We start from the raw sequence: 23,504 nt of genomic DNA, 5'->3' as shown, positions 1-23,504 counted from the left end.
CGTCCCCCCTCTTGCAACCACACGACGTTAAGTTCCGACCAACACTAAACCGCCCGGCGAACGTCTTAAACGTTAATCTTATTACAACCCGAATTGTCATTTGTATTCCCCTAACATTTTATTTGGCGACACGCACCTGCAACTGACGAATAAATCAAAGTCGGTTGACCAAGACCTAGATTAAAAGTGCCCGGAACCTTTTATTTTTTGCCGGAACCGGGAAACCGACCGTACATTTGGCTGTGCCGATGGGGCCCTGAGAGGCTGATGTGGAGACGTTCGTTCACTTTAGGTTTTAACTTTTAACTTTTGCCACTTTCATCACAATAACGACAACGCTGTTATTCTCACTAAGCTCGTAACTATTTCGCACACAGCGGCCGAAGCTCGTCATGTTCGCCAAAGCGCTAAGAATAAAGTCTAACACGGCCATCAAGGGCTCTGATCGGTGAGTGAATGAATGGGTTTTACAACTTTACGTGGCCTTGCAATTAGGTTAATTCTTCTAATTACAACTCCAATGTTTTGTTGTAATGTTGTTACTGTTATAATTCGTGAGCTATGCCTCGTCCTGATCTCCCTTCAACGAGTCCTCGCCCCTCCCACGCGGTTTATTTCTCCAAAGTGATGCACCTAGCCTGGCACAGGCACCAAATGTTGGTATTTCTGCGGGTGGTGGAGACTTCTGCTTGAGCAACGAACAGGGACGGTTCCTAATAACCAACGACACTCACTGAGCACCTTTTGCAAGAGGGGGACATGACGCGAAAACTCACCGTGTCTACATTGTGTGCAAGTGCACGTAGCTTGGCACGGGAACCATCGTTGCAGCGTTGGTCGTGAGCTTGACCGGTCATGCAATCTATTCTTGCAGACTCCAATTGCGTATTGGAGAACAGTAAAAGTTGCGTAACTTACACACATTGTGATTGAATTTAGTTATTTATTTCACTTTGGGGCCGTCCATAAATGACGTCACGCACCTGGGGGGGGGGGGGTCAGACATTTGTGACGATATGTGACGTCACATCAAAATGCGCAATTTCAAATAAATATAAACAACACGTTCTACTTAATTAAATAGACTTTTTAATAAATGTTTTCTCCTGCAGCGCCACATTAAATACGCACTACAATGACAATAGTTTAAGGCGATTTGAAGCATGTTTTATTTGGGGGGGGGGGGGGGCGCAGAGCTTTGTGACGTCATATTTGAAGAGGGGGGTCTGACTTTTTGTGACGCCGTGTGACGAAGGGGTGGGGGGTCAAAAATCGTCCAAAATCGCGTGACGTCATTTATGGACGGCCCCTTGCCCCTGGAAACCCAATAATTACAAGCGTATATCGTAGAACATTTCGTTAAACGCCTATTAATGCAACCCAGCGGGGTGGAAACGCTAAATGTGCAGCCCAGAAATTCCTTGCTCGCGCCCCTGCTAGCGGAAGGGCGCCCGAGTGTGGCTGGGCGTCTTTGGAAGATGTGCGAATATCCACGACACTTTATCCCCCCCCACACCACCACCATGTCGACTGACTGCGGTGTGCTCATTTGAACCGCTGGTTCGACAAAGGCGGCGGTGGCGGGGGCACATTTAGGAAACTTGCATCATTATTTTAACTGCTATACCGAGATATTTCAGTTTTCATTTATTAGGTATAACCCTGTGAGCCATGCGGCTCTTGACTCGGGTGCAACCGCAACAAGCAAAAACATGAACAAGAAACTTCTTAAAGTGACTACGGTACACGCAACAGAAAAATCCAGGAAAAAACAGCAAAGTCTTCCAGAAAAAGCACCGCATTTCAACGCTGTGTGCAAAAATCCCAGTGGGATGCAAGTCAAACAATAACAACCATAAGACAATTTAGATTAAAGTTATCAGGCTAACTCTGTACTACAACAGCGATGGAATCGAACCGGTAACCTCGGGGTTACAGATCGAATGTGCGAACCATTACACCACGGCATGATCATGGAATAGGAGAACGGCGCCTAGAAACTTAGCTGACTTAAGTGTTGGCTAACGGAGCCTTTGCTATGAAGCTCCCACGAAATGTTATGAGAGTGAACATATTCCAATTGAGGACCCTCCCGATAAACAATGTTGAACTCACAGATGCTTTCCTAGATAAGTTTGGGGTTATTTAACGCAATGTAACATTATTTCAAATTTTCACGTTATATTGAGGATTGTGTCGAATTGCAAAACACAATTGCAGTGTAAAAATGAAAATGGTATTGGTCATAATGACTTGGGTATTTGCGCCATCTTCATAGGGAAAGGCGATTGCAAAAGCGCTTTTGTTCACAGACAATTATAGTCAGCAGTGGTTTCAGAATCGGAAGGGATGTTACGTGGATTTAGCCGGTTAGGTGATTTGCGAGTAATTTGAACATTTGGCAAGGTGGGTCTACAAGCCACTTCCTAGCCGACCATCTGTTTTATGCCCCCATCGTCCTCTTCGTTCACAATCTTCTCTGTCTCTCTCTGTCCCTCCTTCTCCCTCATGCCCCCAATCTCGTGTTCAATCCTTCCTCCTTTCACCCCTCCGCTGGAATACACTTTCTCCTATACATTTAGCAGCCCCCCTCCTTAACCTCTTTTCTTTCCTCTCTCAAAGCCTCACCTCTTCTCCATTTCCTTCCTCTTCCTTCCCCTCGCCCCTCTACTCCTTCCCATCCCTCCCCTACCCTTTCGTGACCCCCGTGTGCCCTCTGTTACGGATACTGATTCCTCAGCCCTTTGCACGTCCCTGCCATCTAATTAACAATGTATTTAATCTAGATTTGAAGTTTTCGTGACTGCAGGGATCCATACTCTTTGGTTATTTCGGTAAAGTCACGTAGGTGTAAAATAAAATAATAAATCACGACGTTTCGGGCGCAACACAAGCGTCCGTCATCAGGTGGGACAACCACAGCAAGAAAAAATTGCTGAAGTGGGCAAAAGGGCTGCTGTAACAAGAGGCTATATAGGTAAGAGAGGGGGGAGGAGCAAGGGGGGAGAGATAGAGAGGGGGTGGGGTAGGGGGAGGGGAGGTGCTTCGAGAACGTTTAGAGGACGAGCAGACAAAATGCGGGGGGGGGGGAGAAGTGGGCGGGGCTGGGAGTGGGAGGCTGAAGAAACTGGAGATGCGGAAATGAAGGCAACACCATGAAACAGTTAAGGTTTTACCTGGTTAATAACATCCTTCCAATGATTGCTCAATTTGTATCCATCTTCTCGGTTGAAGTTATGTCTATGTTTATATATCTGGATGGCTTCATGAACAAACCTTTGATAGTAGCCTGAATGTTTGCAGAGTACCTAGATCTCGGAAAAAAACAATATCATGAGAGCCCACAGCATTATAGCAATGGTCAGCCACGGCGGAGGTATTAGTTCTGTCGTGTTTCAGATCTGACTTGTGCTCGCGAACACGATCCGAGATATGTCGTTTCGTTTCCCCAATGTAACACCCACCACAGGTGCAACTTAGTTTGTAGATTCCAGGATATTGCATGTCAGGAATGGCATCCTTCACAGATGGGATTAGATCACGGATTTTGTGTACTGTACTGAATCGGACCTGGATCTTGTGTTTGTTTAAGATTTTGGAAATCTTTTTGGTAATGCCTGCTATGTATGGTAATGTGATGGTTTTGATTGGCGTCTCAGGGGGTTTATTCTCCATGGTTGGAGAAACAGCTTTGCGAATAATGTGGTCCGAGTACCCATTTATCTTGAGGGCCTGGTGTACGTGTTGCAGTTCACTGGCTAGGTGGTGTTGGTCAGAAATGCAGTGGGCCCTATGGTGTAGTGTTTTGATGAGGGAATTATTCCGCTTTTTAAACTACGTAAAGCGCCTTGAGCAAAGGCGCCCCTTTAAATATTAAATAACATGTTTGTCTTGACCGTGGATCCCTCTTTGGTGTGGCGAGCAGGCGAAAGCTGCGTGCCGATGTGGGCCGCGCACTTCCATCGCTGTCGGCCGAGGAGCTAAGTGCCCTTGTGCCACAGAAGGAGGACATGAGTGTGGTGCGGGCGTACGCGCACAAGGGCGACGTTGTCACCATCTACCTGCTCAACTCCAACCCCGTCTTCTTCGAATGGGAGAAGCGCCTCTTCCCCACGGGTACATGGAAAGGTTTCCATTCGATTGGTCACCGGACAGCTGTGTGTTACTACTTGGCGTGTAACGATGTGCCGATTCGTCAATTGAAATTATTCTGTTAGTCTTATTTTTATGGGGTTTTTTCAGTTTTATTCCAATTGTGCTGGCTGTGTCGTGTCATGAGACAAAGCATCTCTCGCAGGGCAGTGTAACCCTTCGTGTTAGAGAACAACGCACGGAAGCGGATACTGCAGAGCTACCTCTTGAGATCCCTGCAAGTGACCTCTGGTTTACTCGGTGGAGGGCAGCACGGAGTAATGTTCATCGCTGATAGTCAAATTGTTATTTTTAATGCTCTGAGCTGGAATTTATAAAAATGAAGTGCAGAGCAAAATTCCACGTGATCTTTTTTTGTGTGAAGTCATTGTTCACCAGGCTGAGACCATCAGCTCGACACACGTGAAAAGCCAATTTAATAAAGGATGGCTGCCCTGGATCCTAACCCATAATCTCAGTCGTGCCAGCTCAGCACTCTAATCTCTTGAGCCACCCGGCCACCTTCACTCAATTCAGAGGTGGACATTAGTACAGTACTGGGGAGACGAAGGCTGTGTGTTACTGGCCACACCACCCACTTGTGTCCCTTCACGGCCATGGTAGGTGCTCGCTAACGACAGTTTTTCCAACTTTCTACGATGCTAAATGGGGATATTTGCCTTTGCTTGGTGTTGTTACAGTTTACACCCTGTGGAATCTCCCAGACATGATGCCAGTCTTCACTACATGGCCTCCTGTGTTGGACAGGCTGCTTGGTGGAGCAGGTATGGAACCTTGACCATGCTTACATCAGGATTGTTTATATTTTTTTTGTTGCATGACATCATATGTTTTGACATATGTGACACTATGTGTCACGACTCCCAGTGTTTAGACTTCGCTTTTCCTCTCACTGATATTTTCCTCCAGTCACTATTTCATCTATCTAATCTTAATCTCTTGACGACAGTTTCCCTCGTTTCTCTCTGTTATTTATCATCTTTTTCATCTCACTAATCCATGCAACTTTTTGTCTCCGTGAGCTATATCTCTCTGCCGGCCTTTTTTCAACGGGCCACTCTCAGAACCTTTGCGGGCCAGACGTGGCCCACCAGCCACCTCTTGAAGAGTCCCACTGTGCGTGACACACAGAGGCCAGACATTTAATTAGGATCCACGTAATTCAGCAGGGAAATCCTGAGACTCAATAAAGCAACTGCGGAAATTGGAAACAAACGAAACAAATTTGTTCCATGCACATCAATAACTATATCTTGTAAGAAAAAAAATACATTATGCTGACATTTTGAGCATTGGACCTGTAGACGGAGCAGTAAATTGCCATCTGTTCTCTATTTTAAATACATATTCCTTAGTTTTCTTGGTAATTATATTACGGGAGAAGCAGTCCCATAATTTATTCAAATGTTAAACAAATAACGTTTAAAACGGGGGATGTACCAGCTCGTACAGTCTGTTTCTTCTTAACTAAGAAGCACTCACTCACATTTAGTCATCAAAAGTGGATCCTCAAAAGGTACTTTAATCACTCAGCCCCGTATTGCTCCCCTGCACATGCTACAGATCCCAAATATGCTGCGCAAGAGGAAAGCGAGTAGGCACTTAACAGTTATTTGATTAAAATAAATTCGTATTTTCCCGATATGATAGATGAATTGAATTATGTAGGATTGCATCATTTTCAATTTCTGGAAATGTTTGCTTTGGGCAATGGAATGGAATGGATGAGGCGACAAACGGAACAAATGAGACAGACACTACAAACAGGACAAATGAGACCGAATATACTAGAGATATAAAAAAATGAGAGTTGCAGTACTAACGAGACACCAAAATGAGATGGAAAAATTTAAGACAATACTTTACAAGCATGAAACAGTAAAAAAGATTACGAACAAAATATTGTCTGTAATTTAATATGGACAATACAAAAACAATTATTAATGTGCACGGTCATGAGAGATGGCAACGGCTTGGGGAGGCCTACATCTAGCAGTAGATGGTTGGTGATGATGATTCATACAAACGATACACATCGACTGTTCAAATTTGGGAATCTAATTGTGACCTCAAATAGAAGCAATTCATATGCTAGTAGCATACCTGTCAACCCCTTTTCAGTGCCTACCTTATTACAGACCAATTCAGATCTTATTGGTCACCCCGTGCCCTTATAAATCTCAACGTTCATCCTACAAAGTCCCATCACAAGGGAGAAACACAAACAGACAATGTTTTATTTTACCCATATTGAAACGGCCGTACACCGCATGGACCTGAAAACTCAATTTCCCTGTACAAGAATCCGACTAAACCGTATGGGTTGATGGGTATGATAGTAGTGGTGGGTGAGAGTGAATCGTTCCATGTCTATAACCCCGGCATCGTTTTGTACTTTGCAGTGTTCACGTTTCCCACTGGAGGGCGTAAGAGCCTCCTGCTGTACACAGCTCGTTGTGTATGAATGCATTCAATAAATAAAGCAACAGACGCGTGATTGCTTAAGCACACAATCCTGTTTCCTGCACAGCCGAGCACACCGTTCCATCGTAAATGTGTGCAATTACATTTCACCTTCCGTTCAGCGCTAATGAGAACATTCTCATTGGACGTATTGTACAAATACGATTGCCCTTCCTTGGGGCCCTGTTAAAGGAGTGAGTGGCATAGGAAAGTGGCTAGCTGGTAAATATACAGAGGCTGGCGTTGAGTCATGCCCTTTTCCTGTGAGCCATATGCTGCAGTAACATCTTATTTTGACTCCCCCTTGCTGGAGTTTATGTGGAAACTGGCACCGTGGTATCGTATTTCCCCCCACTGCGTTGTACAATTCACGAAGGCCTGTCTTAACTGGCCGTTGGCTCGCAGAGACATGAGACGCAGCCGCTGTGCCGTCCCGTGTCTCGGAGTCGTGCGCTTGCCTCATTAAAACGATGGCCGGCGCGATGGAAGAAGCGTGGCTCAAATAAAACGCAGCGGGCGCACTGTACGGAGGCAGCCGGGGCGTGTAAAAGGAGCTGTGAGGACATCGCGCCTATGTGTGCGCTGCTTTGAGGCAAGCGACTGCCGTTTGATTGAGGAGTCATTACATGCCGAGTGTGTCAAAGGGCAAAAAAACCCAACAAAACAGACCACTGACTCTCACGCGGTTTTATGCTATGCACATTCCCCGTTTTTAAATGCAAAATTGTAGCCATGTGCTCCCTAGCTTTAATGAATAACCTATAGTGGGCTCTGCACGTTTTCTAGCCCCTTTAGCATGGCATTCCGCCGGAGGCGATTTCCTCCGATCAGCACGGTTGGTTACGTACGGTGCGAAAGAACTTTAACATACAAACAACACATTCGTCACCAAATAACGAATATGTTGCTTTGCTTAACCATTGACATCTCACTGCATTGGCATCCCATCATCGGTCCACATGAAGGATAGTGTAAAATGTAAACTAAAGTGTTATAATTCTATTCCTCACCATTGTCATTGCCATAAAGATCAAAGTTGCCTTAACATGTATTACGTTTTCTTGGTTCTTTCAGTAAAGTCACGTAGAAGCATTTCACACCTGATGACGATTTCTTGTGTTGCAGTCGAAACGTCGTGATAATTTTTGTTTAATATTTTTATTATTGTATTATTTCCCTTCTACGTGACTTTTACCGAAAGAACCAAGAATATGAATCCCTGCAATTACGAAAGCTTTAAGTGAAAAAATGTATTACGTTGCAAACATACCCCTGCTTTTAGTGCACTTAAAACATTCCTGGAAATATTTGTACACGTGCAGGTCTGTTTTAACAAGGTGTATGATCTCAGTTGGTTGTCATCTTGTTTTAAATTAAAGATGATGTCAATCCATCGGCTTTCTGTGGGATCAACAGCAAGCCCCACCAAACGCATCGCCCGCTCTTGGCACTGGGCAACAGGACACCGATGTGCGCATGGTGCGACACTGCGAGATGCAAATCCCCAATTAGGCCGTGCACGGGTAGATTTAATCCAAATGCCATTCGGGCTCGTCTACAGTTTCCAAATCTTATTACGCAGCAGGTCGGCGCACGGACCCAGGGACGAGCCCGTTTCATTGCCGTAACTCGTAAGCCTGCGATGCATTCATAATCCCATTGCTGCATTTCTGTAGGATTGCCCATAGACCCACATTGTGCACACACTGTGTGCATGCATTTATAATAATAATGTAATGACTATATGCGGCTGGTGTGGAAATAATCATAATTCAATCTAGATTTGAAGTTTTCATTCAAATTTGTAATGCGCATTCCATCCTATGATCCCAATGCGCAATGCATGGAAAGCAGGACACAAAAACAGAATCAGCGGCAGCCGACCAAACTTATGAGGGAAGGCCACTTTAAAGAGATGGGTTTTCAAAACAGACTTAAATATATCTCGATTTAAAGCTTTCGTGACTGCAGGGATTCATCTTCTTGGTTCTTTCGGTAAAGTCACGTAGAATGGAAATAATAAAATAATAAAAATTCAACATTGAGACTCTGTCTTCTCGACAGACCTGTTCTTCACCTGAGGACGGCTGCTTGCGTTGTGGCCGAAAAGTCGTGAGAATTATTTTATTATGTTTTATTTTTATTATTTTATTATTTCCATTCTACGTGACTTTACCGAAAAAACCAAGAAGGTTAAATATATCTGCCGACTCTGATTTCCTGATTTCAAGTGGCTAGGCGTTCTGAACATAGCTTGGGTGCCATGCTAACAAAAGCATGATCGCCAAAAGAGAGCAACCTAGACCTGGGAGAGCTGAGCAGTTGGAAATCAGGAGATTTTAAGGACTTTGAAGGAATATATAAATGCATTAGTTCCTGCAAGTAATATGGGCTGAGCCCTCTTAAAACCGTTTAGGTTAATAGCACTATCTTAAAATCCACTCGGAATTTGACCGGTAGCCAATGAAGGGATAAGAGGACCTGGTGTAATGTGCTCACGGAATGGTGCACGTGGTGTAAGTACTCGAGCAGTTGCATTCTGAAGAAGCTGGAGTCTGCCCACTACTTTGCTCGGTATCCTGAGAAGTGAGGCGTTGCAGTAGTCGAGTCCGGGATAACACAAAAGCATGGATCAGTTTCTCCAAGTCAGCAGGTGATAGGAAGCGATGCATATATGGGCCTCAAAGGACTATGACTGGTCAAACTGAACACCAAGGTTTCTGACCTCCCTCGTGAGACTCACATCGTGACCATAAGTCAGCAACGAGGCGAAGATTCAGAGGGGAGCCCACGGATATGCCTGTGGCCCCACGAGTGTGCGCCTTTGCTATGTTACATTTACTTGAAGAGAGAACACATTTCAAGGGCAATGGACAATGGAGTTTTCTAGTAAATGTGTGGATTTATATAACGACTACCATCACCTTTGTTTTTAGCCAGTGCTTCATTGTGCCCTTGCGTGAGTCACACCAACCCATGGTCTCGTTCGCATTTGATACAAAAATAGCGGGCCATTTATCGCTCGGCCGCGTAGACAGTCCCCCTCACCCCTTCGATCTGATGGGAGCTCACACGCTCGCTCTTGCAACGAAGCAGCAGCAGCAACAACAAAAACGAACCTCGCCAATTCGGGCGCCTTAAATCCACGTGCAAAGACGGGCGGGCGGACATGCGCGCGGACGGACGGGCGGACAGAAGCCGCGATTTCAACGTAAAGAAACAATTGCACTTTTTTTTGGGTGGGTTGGTTTGGGACGTGCATTCGCATCTCCAGCCCGAGTACGAGCAATTTCGGACCATCCCTGTCACCCGCTGCTGTACCGCCAAGGCCCCTCCTGTCCTGCGCGACATCATAGTATGTGGAAAGAAATGGGGATTAGCGACTCGGTGGAGCTGCGGGGACGGGCGGGGAGGGTGGTGCGGTTGGGATTGAGAGTGCCTCTTGTGGAAGGATATGGCGGATTTGACGGGTGGATGGGGGGGCTGGAGGAGGAGGAGGCGTTCGTGGTGAGCGAGTGGCTTTGTAGTGTTGGGGGAGTGAGGGGTGGGTAGGAGGCAAGGCAGCGGTCGTGGGGAGGGGAGAGCGAGGAGGCGGGAGGGGGAAGCAGTGCTGATATGTTTCACTGGCTGTGCACCCGGTTGCTCTCGGCATGAACCCGTTTCACCCTGACAGCGAACCCAGTCAACCCAGCAAGCACTCGGCCCCGTCCCTCTGGGCGCACCACCTCGGCGGGTCACGCGGGTTTGCCTCGCCGCCTATCTGTGTCGACGCGAGGTCGGACGAGGGCGTTGAGGACACGCCTGTGTGATGCAGTCGCCTGCACCCAGGTCTGTTGTTATCAGGCACCCAGTGTGGACACCTATAACGTGCACAAGGGGCAGGCAGTGGGGGGGGGGAAAGGGGTTTGTGGCTCGTTCAGTTAAGGACCCCGAATATTTAATCCCAGCTTAGTCTGCAAGGAGTTGCTCCCCATAGAGACAGAGACATTTGTTAATTCGTGCATGGCGCCCTGTGTGCGGTGTTGACATCTTCGCTAAATCGGTCCAGCGATTTAGCTTCAATTTGCAATTCCCATCGTTGTTTTTGTCACGAGGCAACAGGATGCAGATTACATTTTTTCGTCCGTCGTTTGGTTCATTTTGCTTATGTCAGGTCCCGTTCGACGCGTTGACACCACCGCTCTAATTGTTTATTTGCGCCGTCGCCTAACACTCGGCGGTTCGGTGGTACGCAAGTGCGGCAGAGCAATTGAGGCACCCACTTCAAATTGACGTGGTCTAAATGTCCAATTTAAATTAGATTACAAACTGATGATGAATTGTAAGCCTGGATGAGCACTTTGCCTGTGCGTGCGTGCGTGCGTCCCGCACCCAGAGGTTGGCTCCTAGCCCTGCAAGAGCCCCGATTTGCATGGTTGGCTACGTAAGGTGCGAAAGAAGTTCAACATACATACAAGAGGATGCGCTGCTTCCATAGAGGTGCATCTTGTCTTAGCTATACGGCCCACCAGTGCAGCTTTAACTGTTGGGCATATCCACACCTTACTGAAGCTATTGCTTCATTGAGTTAAAATAAATGGCAAATCCCATTTTTGCACGAATAAATATAACCTTTTACACGTGATACTCAAAACGCTATCCGCATTGATGTGGGGGGTGATTGACGTGGATTCTATTATCCGCGATGTTATCCGCAAATCTACTCCACTCCATGTAATACAAATATGCGTAAAGTAGGACAAATTTGCCAATGAATTCCACATGTCTATGAAAAGTGCATGCCAGAAACAATTGCTTGGCAAGATCCCCGGATAAACCACGGATAACAAAATTACTTTGACGTGCGACTTAACCTCAAGGCAAAAAAATATGTCGCAAATAATAGGAAATGTGTCCACTGCCCTTCCAATAAGAGGCAGGTTGAAGGGAGTAGTAAATATCAATCATAATGAGTGGACATTCACTCCTCCGTTCATTGCCCGTGTGATGCATATTACCTACTATAATCACCCAGGGATGTTCTTGACGCGCGTAATGGCACTCCACGTCGACCAGCCCCCCTCATTAATAATCATGAGCAGGTGACGTCAGTCCTTTTTTTCTCGTGTGTTGCCCGTGTTGTGTGTGTGTGTGTGTCGCTCATCACGCCGTGCGCTGTGCATGTGGGGAGCGGTAGTGCCGCTGTTAGTGCCCTGTGCTACGAACCGAGTTTAGTTCCTTCTGACGGCCTCCACCGGTGATGATTATCTGAACCGGTCTTGGGCCTCCCCTAGGTCGACAGCCTCAAATGAGTACCTGGCCTGGTTTGTAAACATCGCCAATGGGGATACAAAGGCGGCCGGCCGTGGTGCTGGCCACCCACCCTCTCCTGTGCCGTGCCGGCCTTCATAGGTACTGCTAATTGCTAACAGTCTATCTATTTCTATAAAAGAGAAATTTGTGAATGTGTGTCTGTTAGAAATGTTTAGCATACTTCCCGACATGCAACAGACTTGGAATTTGACATGTAAGTAGTTTCCAGACTGTACACAATGCAAAAAGTATAAAAATGGACTTTTGTATTTTTTTGTTTGGGGCGGGGAGCAATAATGGATATATTCTGCACGGCAAGTGAGCAGTGACGTCACATCTGTGACGTCACCTGCATGCGGCAGCGTCACGCAGTGTGCCTGCTGACGTCACGCATCCCCCCCCAACCCTCCGTGTAGGCCGCGTGTTAATCCAAGACAAGAATCCAAGTCTCGGGCGAAGCCGGGTAGTATAAAGCTAGTCCATTATGAAAGGCCGCCATTCCGTTTTTTCCGTCAACTATATTAAAAGAGCCTTTCAGAAGGCCTAAAACAAAAAAGTGTGGACCCCCCACCTTCAGATTTGTGGGTAAAAAGGTGACCCAACAGGTTTCCAAAAATCGTCGACACCCCCCCCCCCCCCGAAAAAAGAAATTTATTTTGTAAGCATGAATGCCTACAACATCAACTGCCATTCGCCACTAAGTGGTGGTGACGTCACCACGACGCTTGTGCACGGGGCAGACCCAGATGCCACAGGTCGACTGACTACTGTGCCAACTTGCTGTACTTTAGCCACCCGGCGCTCCGCTCGTTGTTGTGAGCGTCGCTCTTCCACCCTCCGTTGTTGTCAGAGGGCAACTTCCTCCAATTGCCCAGTAGCGTCCTTTACGAGCCTCCTCCACAGAGGCCGATCTTGACACCGCTGGTACCAGTAATCGGCAAGTCCACGCAGCTGCACATCCTCCTGTACCACATCACTCCATCTCTTCTCTAGCCCTTGCCATGCCCGTTACGCCCTCGTTACGCCCCCTCGATCCGGCCGAACAAAAGCTGTTTAGGCATGCAGTGGCTGGGCATGCGGGCTACATGACCCAGCCAACGCAACCTCAATGCTCAAACACAGACGTAGTCATGGAATGAAGCTGGAAAAACCCTCGGAGTTGTGGAAGCTCTTTTTCACAGGTGTCCAGTCTAAACTAGGGTCGGCAATGATGGATTATTACAGAGGAAGTTACAGGGGTAGATATGTATGTTGAAATTCTTTCACACCTTACGTAGTCCACTGTGCTAATCGGAGGTGTGGGGGGGGAAGGATAACAAACTAAACACAGAAAGCAGTTCTAAAGAAATGAGTTTTCAATCTAGATTTCAAAAGAGCATAGCTCCAGTGGCTTCCTAATATCCATGCACGTGCCAACGAATGCTGTGCACTCTGCAGCTTGGGTAATGTTTTTGCCAGACGTCCCAATAGAGTCGTGAGTTGCAATGGTAAACAATCGTCCGTACATGAAACAATCGTTCAGAAACTTTGAGAAAACAGCAAAGTAATACAGGGAAAAAAACCCAGCAATAATAAACATTCTACATAGATAATGACACTTGCAAATTCACAGTTGTCAAATCATATTTTCAATCAGAGTTGAAAACGTGGCACGCGCACACACCTACTGGATTAAATGGTGAACCCCCAACATTTGCTTTAAAACCGCATGTTTATAATGTATTAACTTCTCCAACGCTATCATTACTCCCACTGTTAGCGATCCTTACTGTGGATAAATACATTGGCAGACAACATCGTGGCCTACTGGCTGGGAATCCAACTTCCAGCTCACTGGGTGCAACGCTGCATTGCACGAAAACACACCGCGTCACCACTCCACCCCTCAAATATTTTGTCGGACATGTATGGCTTTTTTTTCCACTTCTGTCTGCGCACTTGTATTTGTGAATGAAATCTAACATTGTAAAACGTATGAATGGGAGAGCGTAAGTCGCACCCCGATGCCCCTATACCTGAATACGCTCGCGAGTGTTTTTTTTTCTCATCTTAGAAAACACTGCATCCATCCACTCTTCCATCATTACCACAGCAAGCAATGTCTGCTGTAGAGAATTGATAAGTAACTCTTCCCGGTCTCTTTGCACTGGTCCGAAATGGCGTGCAAGAATGGCCGTAGAGAGAGCGATAAACAGGGGAAGGAGAGCATGCGTGAGCATGCAGCCATATGGTTGTGCGTGGCCTTAATGTGCACATAGCCTGGCACAAGCGCCGTGGTGGCATCACCGTCACTTCCTGGCGAATGGCGATTGTTGCCATGTGTAAACATCGCCACTCCGGAGACAAAGGCGGCCAGGCGTAGTGCTGGCCACCCACCCCCTCTTGTTTCATACCGGCCTTCATAGGTGCTCACTAACAGCACTTTCCCCAAAATTATGTTAAAGCTATACGGGGTTGGGTGGGGGGGTCTCTGTATATGTGCGTAGCGTTGGCATAGTGGGAAGCCCTACGCTATGAATCAGGCTACTCGAGTTTAATTCCCCGCCATGGCTAACATCATTGGAGAGTGTATCTCCATTTGGCCTTCGTTTCTCCCCTCAAGTGATTCCTGTTTCAGCGTGTAAACAGCACTGTGAGCTGACAAATGCGGCCGGGCGTGGCGCTGACCACACCACCCGCTCGTGCGCCGTGCCGCTCTTCATAGGTACTCGCTAACAGCACTTGCCCCATGATCCTGAGTAGGCTGCACAGGGGCTCTTAGTCTTAGGGCATGCGGATTCGTGTAGTTGACTGCGCGGAATGCTGCCATTCTGGACGGAATGTAAGATTGGCCGACGTGGACAAGCTCGGTCCGTTAATCTCAGTTTACAGCTTGCTGCCAGCACACAGCCAGACACATTTGAAGGATTTCTCGAGAAACATTCTCCTTGACAGTTCAAATGGCCACCCCCGACTCCGCGGAGCCCTTTTACCCGAAAGAGTTTCGCTCATTAAAGTTTGTTTTATTCTCACGGATGAAAACAATAAGTATGATTTATCATTGCTGTAAGTTATTTTTGCAAAGGGGGACGATGAGAGTAATGTTCTCCCCGCAGTGAAACGGATACATCCACAGCAAGGTGCATGTGTGTGTGTATATACTCTGTTCATCATCATCACTGCTGACTGCCCTTAACAGTATGTATGAAGGAAAAGCTCCTGGACCCGATGATATAACTCTGGATATCATCGAAGAAGCGGGGACCATCTGTTGTGCCTTACGTGCATGTCTGTGCTTATTTGTTAAATGTTGATATGTTTATTTGCTCATCCATGTGTTTGGTAGGTTATGATTGTCTTAATTCACTTTTTTTTTTATCACATTACATGGCATAACAAGAACGAAAAGGCATATGCCTGGATTCTGTCACTCTTTCACTACTACCCTCTGATGCTCAAAGCAGTCTGAGCGAAAACGTCGCATATTGATGGTAAATTCAGTCATAGAAAATTCTTAAGCCATCAGTGAGGAGATTTATCGGTCAGAAGTTAACCAATGCAGCGGCAAAGTATAAATACAATCTTTGTTAGCGTGGCAATCTTGTCGGGTGGTGGAGGGTTATTACGATAATTTTTGCAACAACAAAAAACCTACAATGTGACTTAACTCAAAAACATATTTAGATCATAGTATTGGCTCCGAAAACTTAGGTTTTACGTTGTACAAAATTGTAGATTTTACAGATAGATGGACAGAGCTGATGCATTAATTCTTTCAACTTTGGGTAAAAACGTAACATTTTAAAGAGCTAATTTCAAAACTCATGGTCAGTGTGCGCTACATGATCGAAACACACATTTATAATGCACAAAATCAGCTTGATGTGGCCGTGTGAGAAAATGATACAAGGATTTACTTGTATAGACAATTCATTTGTGACCCTTTGAAAAAGAACATACGCTTGAAGCTAGTTCTGCAGAAGAGCAGAGAAATGCAGCGAATGCACAGCGAAATCGTAGGCATAAAATAAAGCAGACATGTATGTGTAGCGTTGGCATTGTGGGATCACCTACGCTGCGAACCCGGATGCTCGAGTTCCATTTCCCGCCATGGCTGACGTCAGTGGAGAGTTTATCTCCATTTGACATTGGGCCTCCCCTAGGTTGAGTCAGCCTCAAATGATCCCTCTTGCAGCGTGTCAACGGCACCGAGGAGACAAAAGGCTGACGGGCGTGGTGTTGAGCACACCACCCGCTCATGCGCCGTGCCGCTCGTTGTAGGTGCACGCTAACAGCACTTTGCCCCATCAGCCCGAGGAGGTGTGACCTGGCCACAAATGGCAGCTCAACGAAGTGGCTTATTGCGTGGAAAATGATAGCAGACAAGTACTGTAAACGCACGTCTCTACCTGTGGAGGGGAAAACCGGAGGACCCGGAGAAAAAGCCACATGTCCACAGGGAGAGAGACACGCAAACTCCAAATAAACAGGCAGCGTCAGCGTCGGGATCCAACCCACGACCTCCTGTATACCAGGCGAGGTAGTTTGCATCTCGACACTGTGGTGCCCCTTGAATAATGACCCTGATCTGCTCTGCGTGTTGTGGCCACCCTTCCCTTGCATTGAAGAAGCACTGCCCAAAACGTTGTGTTGGAGTTTTTTCTCCCCCCCCCTGTCCCCAACAGCATGGCTGTCATTTTGTTCGAGAATTTTTTTCCACATCAGGCACTGCTTAGCAATAAATCTCGTCCGTTTTTTTTACGTAGGAAGTTAAAAAGCCCGCGGGGTGGAATGCAGGGGATATCAAGTTTCTAAATCATTTTCAATGCTCCCTTTGTTTTGGGAGCGGTGTATTTTTTTGTTCGCCTGTGCGTCCACATATTTCCTTTAAAGTTTTTTCACGCAACGGGAGATACACACGGACGGCGCGGTCGCGCGCACGTCCCCATCGCCGACACCGGCGATGCGCAGCAGCGAGCGCTGTGCCCTGAGCGACGGTAGATGGTGCGGCGGGCTAACCGGTTTCTCGTCTGTTTACCGCCTACGAAACGTCCACTCGGCAAAGCGGTGTGTGAAATGAACGGGGGACTGCGTTTGAATTCCGGTGGCCGCATTGCAACTTGCACCGCTCGACACGCCACGCACTTGAACGCCCGCTTCGGATGGGAAGATCAAGGCGCCCTTCCCCCTGCAACCCAGCTTAAATATACGCTGCCAAGCTTGGTGGTGCTCATTCAGACGCTGTCTTTCCGACAGACCTGTTCTTCACCTGAGGACGGCTGCTTGCGTTGTGGCCGAAACGTTGTGAGAATTGTATTTTATTATGTTTTATTTTTATTATTTCCCTTCTACGTGACTTTACCGAAAGAACCAAGAAGAGGAAGATCACTGTCGAACAGCGCGAGTATGGCTGCTTCTGTGCAGCGAGTGCACGCGGCTCTGTGCCCCCATTGAACCGTCGAAAATGATGCCTGAAAGTGTTCGTCGGTTCGCTTTAAAAGACGAAGATGTGAACGCAATCATACGCGTCAAACAAATTCTGGCGAGAGAAAAAAACCCAGCGGTGACGAGCCGAATACATGAACGGTCGCAATTTTTTTCAAACGCAGCAGTGGGGAACGGTGCACGCGTTTATATGTCTGCGTGAGCTCGCCACATCTCAGAAGCCAGCCTGGTTCAATACTTGGATGGGTGACCCACTGGATCTTTGCCAGACATTGTCGGCATGAGGGCTGTGTTGCCCAGACAGTGTGGACTGTTCTCCAATGCGCGTGCTGGGTTTTCTCCGGTCACTCCGGCTCCCTTTCCACATGATACGAGTTAAGAATCGGCGAGGCTTTTCTTGGCTAAACGATGGGGAATTACGCAATATCGTCATCGCGCACACACAAACATTTCGTTTTCACGTGGGTGCTGTAGGTCTTATCGCGAGTAACGGCACGCCTGTGCGGACGCTTGGTGAAGAGGCAATGTGTCTAGACAATTTTCAGATAAATATCTAGAATGCAAATGCTTTCGTGAACGTTTTCGAGTTGCTTGTACGGTACTTGAAATCATTCCTCAAGCCTGTCCTTCGAATAAATATCTAGGCAGCTGTTATCGTGAAACGAAATTGAATTCTGTCTTGTCTCGTTTTAGATGTTTTTTTTGTTATTGAGGCGATGCGCGGGCTTGTCGCATCACGCTGCGACGCACACGTACACACGGTCAACATAAACTAAAGCGGTTATAGAAAGCCGGGGGATAGAAAGATGGGGAACGAACCCGCTGCCCCGCGTCATGTTATAGGTCTTAAAGCACAGATAACTGTCAAGTTTCATTTCAGTGTGAAGCTAGTATGGCTCCGCAATTGTGCCTGTATGAAATGAAATGGGCTGCTTTGTGCATTGAGTGATTATTTAGAAATACGTTGGTTCTAAAGCATGGGTTTGTGACCAAATAAACCTGCATTTGTGTACGCGCGGGATGATCATTCATCGTCGAGAATGTGAATAACAAAATAAATAACTCCCCCTCCCTATATTTGTCTCCCCACATAATAAGTAACGGATGTTTTTTCACAGACCATGCATTAGCTCCAAGGCCTTCCGGGAATGCATCTTGTGAGCAGCATTGGTTCAATATTGGCTTTCTTAAACCAATACCGGCAAACCACCTTGCCTGTAAACATCGGGCAAGATCACCAGTAATGTTTCAAGCGAGCCTAGCTCTGCTGATGAGGCACTGAATGTCAAAACCGGTAAAAGCCATCAACTTGTATTGAACCAACGCTGCTGATGGCTTGTATGTGCCTACGTTGAACTTCTATCGCACCGTACGTGGCCAACCGTGCTCATCGGCAGTGTGTGTGTACCCACACCATGTTGTACGTGCAGCGACAAATGTGGGAAGGAGGCGCTTTTATCCTTTGTGTGGACAGGGGGGCTGTGCTTTGTCTAGTTCAGGGGTCGGCAACCTGCGGTTCCGTAGCTGCACGCGGCTCTTTAAGGGCCACCATCTCCTATTCTCACCACGAGCATTGCGGATCTTGACGGGTTGAGTTTTTACGGAATTCGAAAAAAAAATGGCGTTCCTCTTGTTATTTTGGTTTGCCGACGACCCCCGCTCTGGTTTCTTCCCTGCTTCGTCCACAGACCTCATGCTGCCAGGCCTGGTGGCGCCCCCTGACGGCCTGCCGGACCTACGGGAGGGACAAATGTGCGCCATCAACCTCACCAACAGCAGGTAGAGAGAGCGGTACCTGGGCCCCGTCCCCTGGGCCGTGCACCTCACAACGCCGTTGGGGGGAGATGCGAGGGGGTGGGGGGTGGGGGGGCGAAACCAACGGGACATTTAAACAGATGCCTAGCTAGCGCCAAACTCGCTAATACACAACATGGAACAGATTCCTTGCTAACAGAAAACGTGTGACTACACAACGTGAAACAGATGCCTTATTAACACCCAACTCGCGAATACACAACACGAAACAAGATACCTTACTAACAAAACACGTGCGAATACACAACGTGAAACAGATGCTTTACTCACACCAACCACACGAATATGCAACAGCAGATGCCTTCGGAAGAGAAAACATGCTATTAGACAAAACAAAATAAAAGCCTCACCATAACCGCGTTGACTAGAGGAGTGGACATGTGATCTCTCTGTGTATCGTGACCTTAGTAATCTTGACCTAGGGCGGAATAGTGACAAGGGGAGTGGTTGGCGGGGGGCAGGGGAGCCGGGGGGGAGGGTTGGGGGAGGGGGGAGTCAGGAGTGGTACAAGTGGTCTTGAATGGGGTGGCCGCCAATCCAGAAAGGTTGAGATTCACCGGCCTACACCGTGACATCTTCTTGGTTCTTTCGGTAAAGTCACGTAGAAGGGAAATAATAAAATAATAAAAAGAAAACATAATAAAATAATTCTCACGACGTTTCGGCCACAACGCAAGCAGCCGTCCTCAGGTGAAGAACAGGTCTGTCGGAAAGACAGCGTCTGAATGCTCAGTTCATAATAAAATACAATTCTCACGATGTGCTCAGTTCAGACGCTGTCTTTCCGACAGACCTGTTCTTCACCTGAGGACGGCTGCTTGCGTTGTGGCCGAAACGTCGTGAGAATTGTATTTTATTATGTTTTCTTTTTATTATTTTATTATTCGATTCTACGTGACTTTACCGAAAGAACCAAGAAGATGAATCCCTGCAGTCGCGAAAGCTTTAAATCGAAATTACACCATGACAGTTTTCATTTGGTGAATTAAATCGGTGACGAAAATATGAATCGCCAAAGCGATTTTTCCTTTCTCTCTACTCGAGTGAACGATGTGAATGAAAAATCACGACAGCGACACTGGCTATGTCCACCCACCATAGGCCGACAATAATGTGACGAAATTAACGAGTCCAATCGAATATGAACACATGATAATTTAGTGACGTTGTTTAGCGGGCTGCTCCCTGCATTCGAACCCAGACTCTGAGCGCCGCTAGCTTAGCACGATGATATGTGCCATCGTAGGACGCCCATGAAACAGAATCATCAGAATATTTATACTGGAGGAGGAATCCGATGAGCAGTAGGGGCACGGGGTAAGAACGTTACAACAACAAAAACAAGATAGGAGTTAGAGGTACAATAAAAGTTAACAAATCGCCTAAACACATACAAATACTAAGCTAAACCATCCCCATCCGACCAGACAAAGCCCACTGAGGTATTACTTTATTTTTCAGAAGCGACTTGGCAGCAGATAGCTGAAAAAAGTGGCTTATCATGTGGACATTTATTGCAGCAAAATAAACTAAAAAAAATCTCAATTCATGTTCCTAAATGTGGAGGGAAAAACCGGAGTAGCCCCCAGCAGCTCAAATAAATCAAATCTGTCCACTTCCAGGCGTCTCGCCCAGCCACCTCCTACGATAGACACAAATGTAAGGGAGAGACGGAGGTGGTTGCGTTGATGGAATCGCCAAATTATCATCATCAGCATGAACAAACGCTGCTTCGTAACTGCAGAACATGCACACCCCCGAAACTGAATTCTCACTGGAACAGAGAACATCAGTAAACGCACACAGGCAGGCGAACTGTGGTGACTTCGGAGAACTGAAGCTTGGGAAAAGGTTTGTCGACGCCAGAGTTCTTCATTGCCAAGGCCCCCGCGGGCCACTGGCGGCCCCTGGTGGCCTACAGTGCGGCCCCCGACAACACACAAAGAGCGGTAGTGCAGCGGTTAGCGTGCTGCGCTATGAACCCGGCGACACGGGTTCGATTCCCGCTCACGGCCAACACCAGTGACGATTATCTGAACCGGTCCCGGGTCTCCCCTAGGTCGACTCAGCCTCAAATGAGTACATGGTGTGGTGTGTAAAAATTGCCACTGGGGAGACAAAGGCGGTCGGGCGTGGTGTTGGCCACCCACCCCATCGTGTACCGTTCCGGCCTTCATAAGTGCTCGCTAACAGCACTTGCCCCTACAGTCTGTTCAGGCTATATGGGGGATCTTTATATTTGTGTGCTCTGTGTGCTGTGTGTGTCTGTGTGTGTCTGTGTATGTGTGCTGTGTGTGTGCTCTGTGTGCGTGTGTGCATGTGTGCTGTGTGTGTCTGTGTATGTGTGCTGTGTGTGTGCTCTGTGTGCGTGTGTGCGTGTGTGTCTGTGTGTGTGTGCTGTGTGTGTCTGTGTGTGTGCTGTGTGTGTCTGTGTGTGTGTGCTGTGTGTGTGCTCTGTGTGCGTGTGTGCGTGTGTGTGTGCTGTGTGTGTCTGTGTGTGTGTGCTGTGTGTGTGCTCTGTGTGCGTGTGTGCGTGTGTGTCTGTGTGTGTGTGCTGTGTGTGTGCTGTGTGTGTGCTGTGTGTGCGTGTGTGCGTGTGCTGTGTGTGTGTCTGTGTGTGTGTGTGTGCTGTGTGTGTCTGTGTGTGTGTGCTGTGTGTGTGCTGTGTGTGCGTGTGTGCGTGTGTGTCTGTGTGTGTGTGTGTGCTGTGTGTGTGTGTGCTGTGTGTGTGCTGTGTGTGCACGCGCAGGGCTCCCATCGGGGTTGGCGTGACGGCGATGTCCACCGCTCAGATGGTCGCCGCGGCAATGAAGGGCCGAGGGATCATCGTGCTTCACACCTACCTCGACCACCTCTGGTGACGGAACGCTCAGCGTCACGTGCCACACACACGCACGCGCCCAGCGTCACGTGCCACACACACGCACGCGCTCAGCGTCACGTGCCACACACACGCACGCGCCCAGCGTCACGTGCCACACACACGCACGCGCCCAGCGTCACGTGCCACACACACGCACGCGCTCAGCGTCACGTGACACACACACGCACGCGCCCAGCGTCACGTGCCACACACACGCACGCGCCCAGCGTCACGTGCCACACACACGCACGCGCCCAGCGTCACGTGCCACACACACGCACGCGCCCAGCGTCACGTGCCACACACACGCACGCGCCCAGCGTCACGTGCCACACACACGCACGCGCCCAGCGTCACGTGCCACACACACGCACGCGCCCAGCGTCACGTGCCACACACACGCACGCGCCCAGCGTCACGTGCCACACACACGCACGCGCCCAGCGTCACGTGCCACACACACGCACGCGCCCAGCGTCACGTGCCCAGCGTCACGTGCCACACACACGCACGCGCTCAGCGTCACGTGCCCAGCGTCACGTGCTCAGCGTCACGTGCCACACACACGCACGCGCCCAGCGTCACATGCCCAGCGTCACGTGCTCAGCGTCACGTGCCACACACACGCACGTGCCCAGCGTCACGTGCCCAGCGTCACGTGCTCAGCGTCACGTGCCACACACACGCACGTGCCCAGCGTCACGTGCCCAGCGTCACGTGCTCAGCGTCACGTGCCACACACACGCACGTGCTCAGCGTCACGTGCCCAGCGTCACGTGCTCAGCGTCACGTGCCACACACACGCACGTGCTCAGCGTCACGTGCCCAGCGTCACGTGCCCAGCGTCACGCACGCGCTCAGCGTCACGTGCCACACACACGCACGCGCTCAGCGTCACGCGCTCAGCGTCACGCGCTCAGCGTCACGCGCTCAGCGTCACGCGCTCAGCGTCACGCGCTCAGCGTCACGCGCTCAGCGTCACGCGCTCAGCGTCACGCGCTCAGCGTCACGCGCTCAGCGTCACGCGCCCAGCGTCACGCGCTCAGCGTCACGCGCTCAGCGTCACGCACGCGCCGCATGCGTGTGTGTGGCTTGAACTCCGCTAGATGGCAGCACGTGCTTTCGCTCAAAGCGTGCTGTTAAGAATACCCAGTTAGTGCTGTCGTGTGTATATACTTTTATTTTACCAGGTAAGACCAACTAAAGCTGTGTAGCTCTTTTTTTCACAAGCGACCTTGGCCACAAGTGGTAGCTCCACAAAGTGGCTTATCGTCACGTGGTAGTTTATAGCGGCCAAATACTCATAATGGCTTTTTTTTTACTTGGGCGTAGTGTGTCAAACATTTAGGATTGTCATTCTGAGAGAAAGTATTTTTACACCTTTCTTGAAGAGGGTAAAGTGTTCACAGAAACACCACGCTATCAGAAGTACCCCCCCCCCCCCCCGGCATCTTCAATTTGCACGGTCAGCTACATACGCTGTGAAAGACGTTCA

The 23,504-nt window shown here is 48.4% G+C and overlaps 1 protein-coding gene across 3 annotated transcripts in view; it reads left to right on the top strand.

The window, feature by feature from the left end:
* The first annotated feature begins 197 nt into the window (after positions 1–197).
* The window catches only part of EIF2D (eukaryotic translation initiation factor 2D), a 36,843-nt gene continuing 13,536 nt past the window's right edge, over positions 198–23,504 (top strand). Inside the window, exons 1-6 of one of the 3 annotated variants that reach the window (XM_078874828.1) lie at positions 198–292; positions 378–448; positions 3,926–4,116; positions 4,833–4,916; positions 19,020–19,110; positions 21,896–22,003. In XM_078874828.1, the coding sequence (XP_078730954.1) occupies positions 393–448; positions 3,926–4,116; positions 4,833–4,916; positions 19,020–19,110; positions 21,896–22,003 (530 nt within the window). In that variant the 5' untranslated portion in view covers positions 198–292; positions 378–392. Of the gene's footprint in view, positions 449–3,925; positions 4,117–4,832; positions 4,917–10,421; positions 10,444–19,019; positions 19,111–21,895; positions 22,004–23,504 lie in introns of those variants that run through there. The other 2 variants (XM_078874826.1, XM_078874829.1) reach the window with 2 other exon arrangements.

This window comes from Lampetra fluviatilis, chromosome 40 (genome assembly GCF_964198595.1).
Source record: "Lampetra fluviatilis chromosome 40, kcLamFluv1.1, whole genome shotgun sequence".
In the NCBI taxonomy this organism is placed as follows: Eukaryota; Metazoa; Chordata; class Hyperoartia; order Petromyzontiformes; family Petromyzontidae; genus Lampetra; species Lampetra fluviatilis.
The sequence above is the reverse complement of the archived record's forward strand: the minus strand, read 5'-3'. Positions and strand labels throughout refer to the sequence as shown.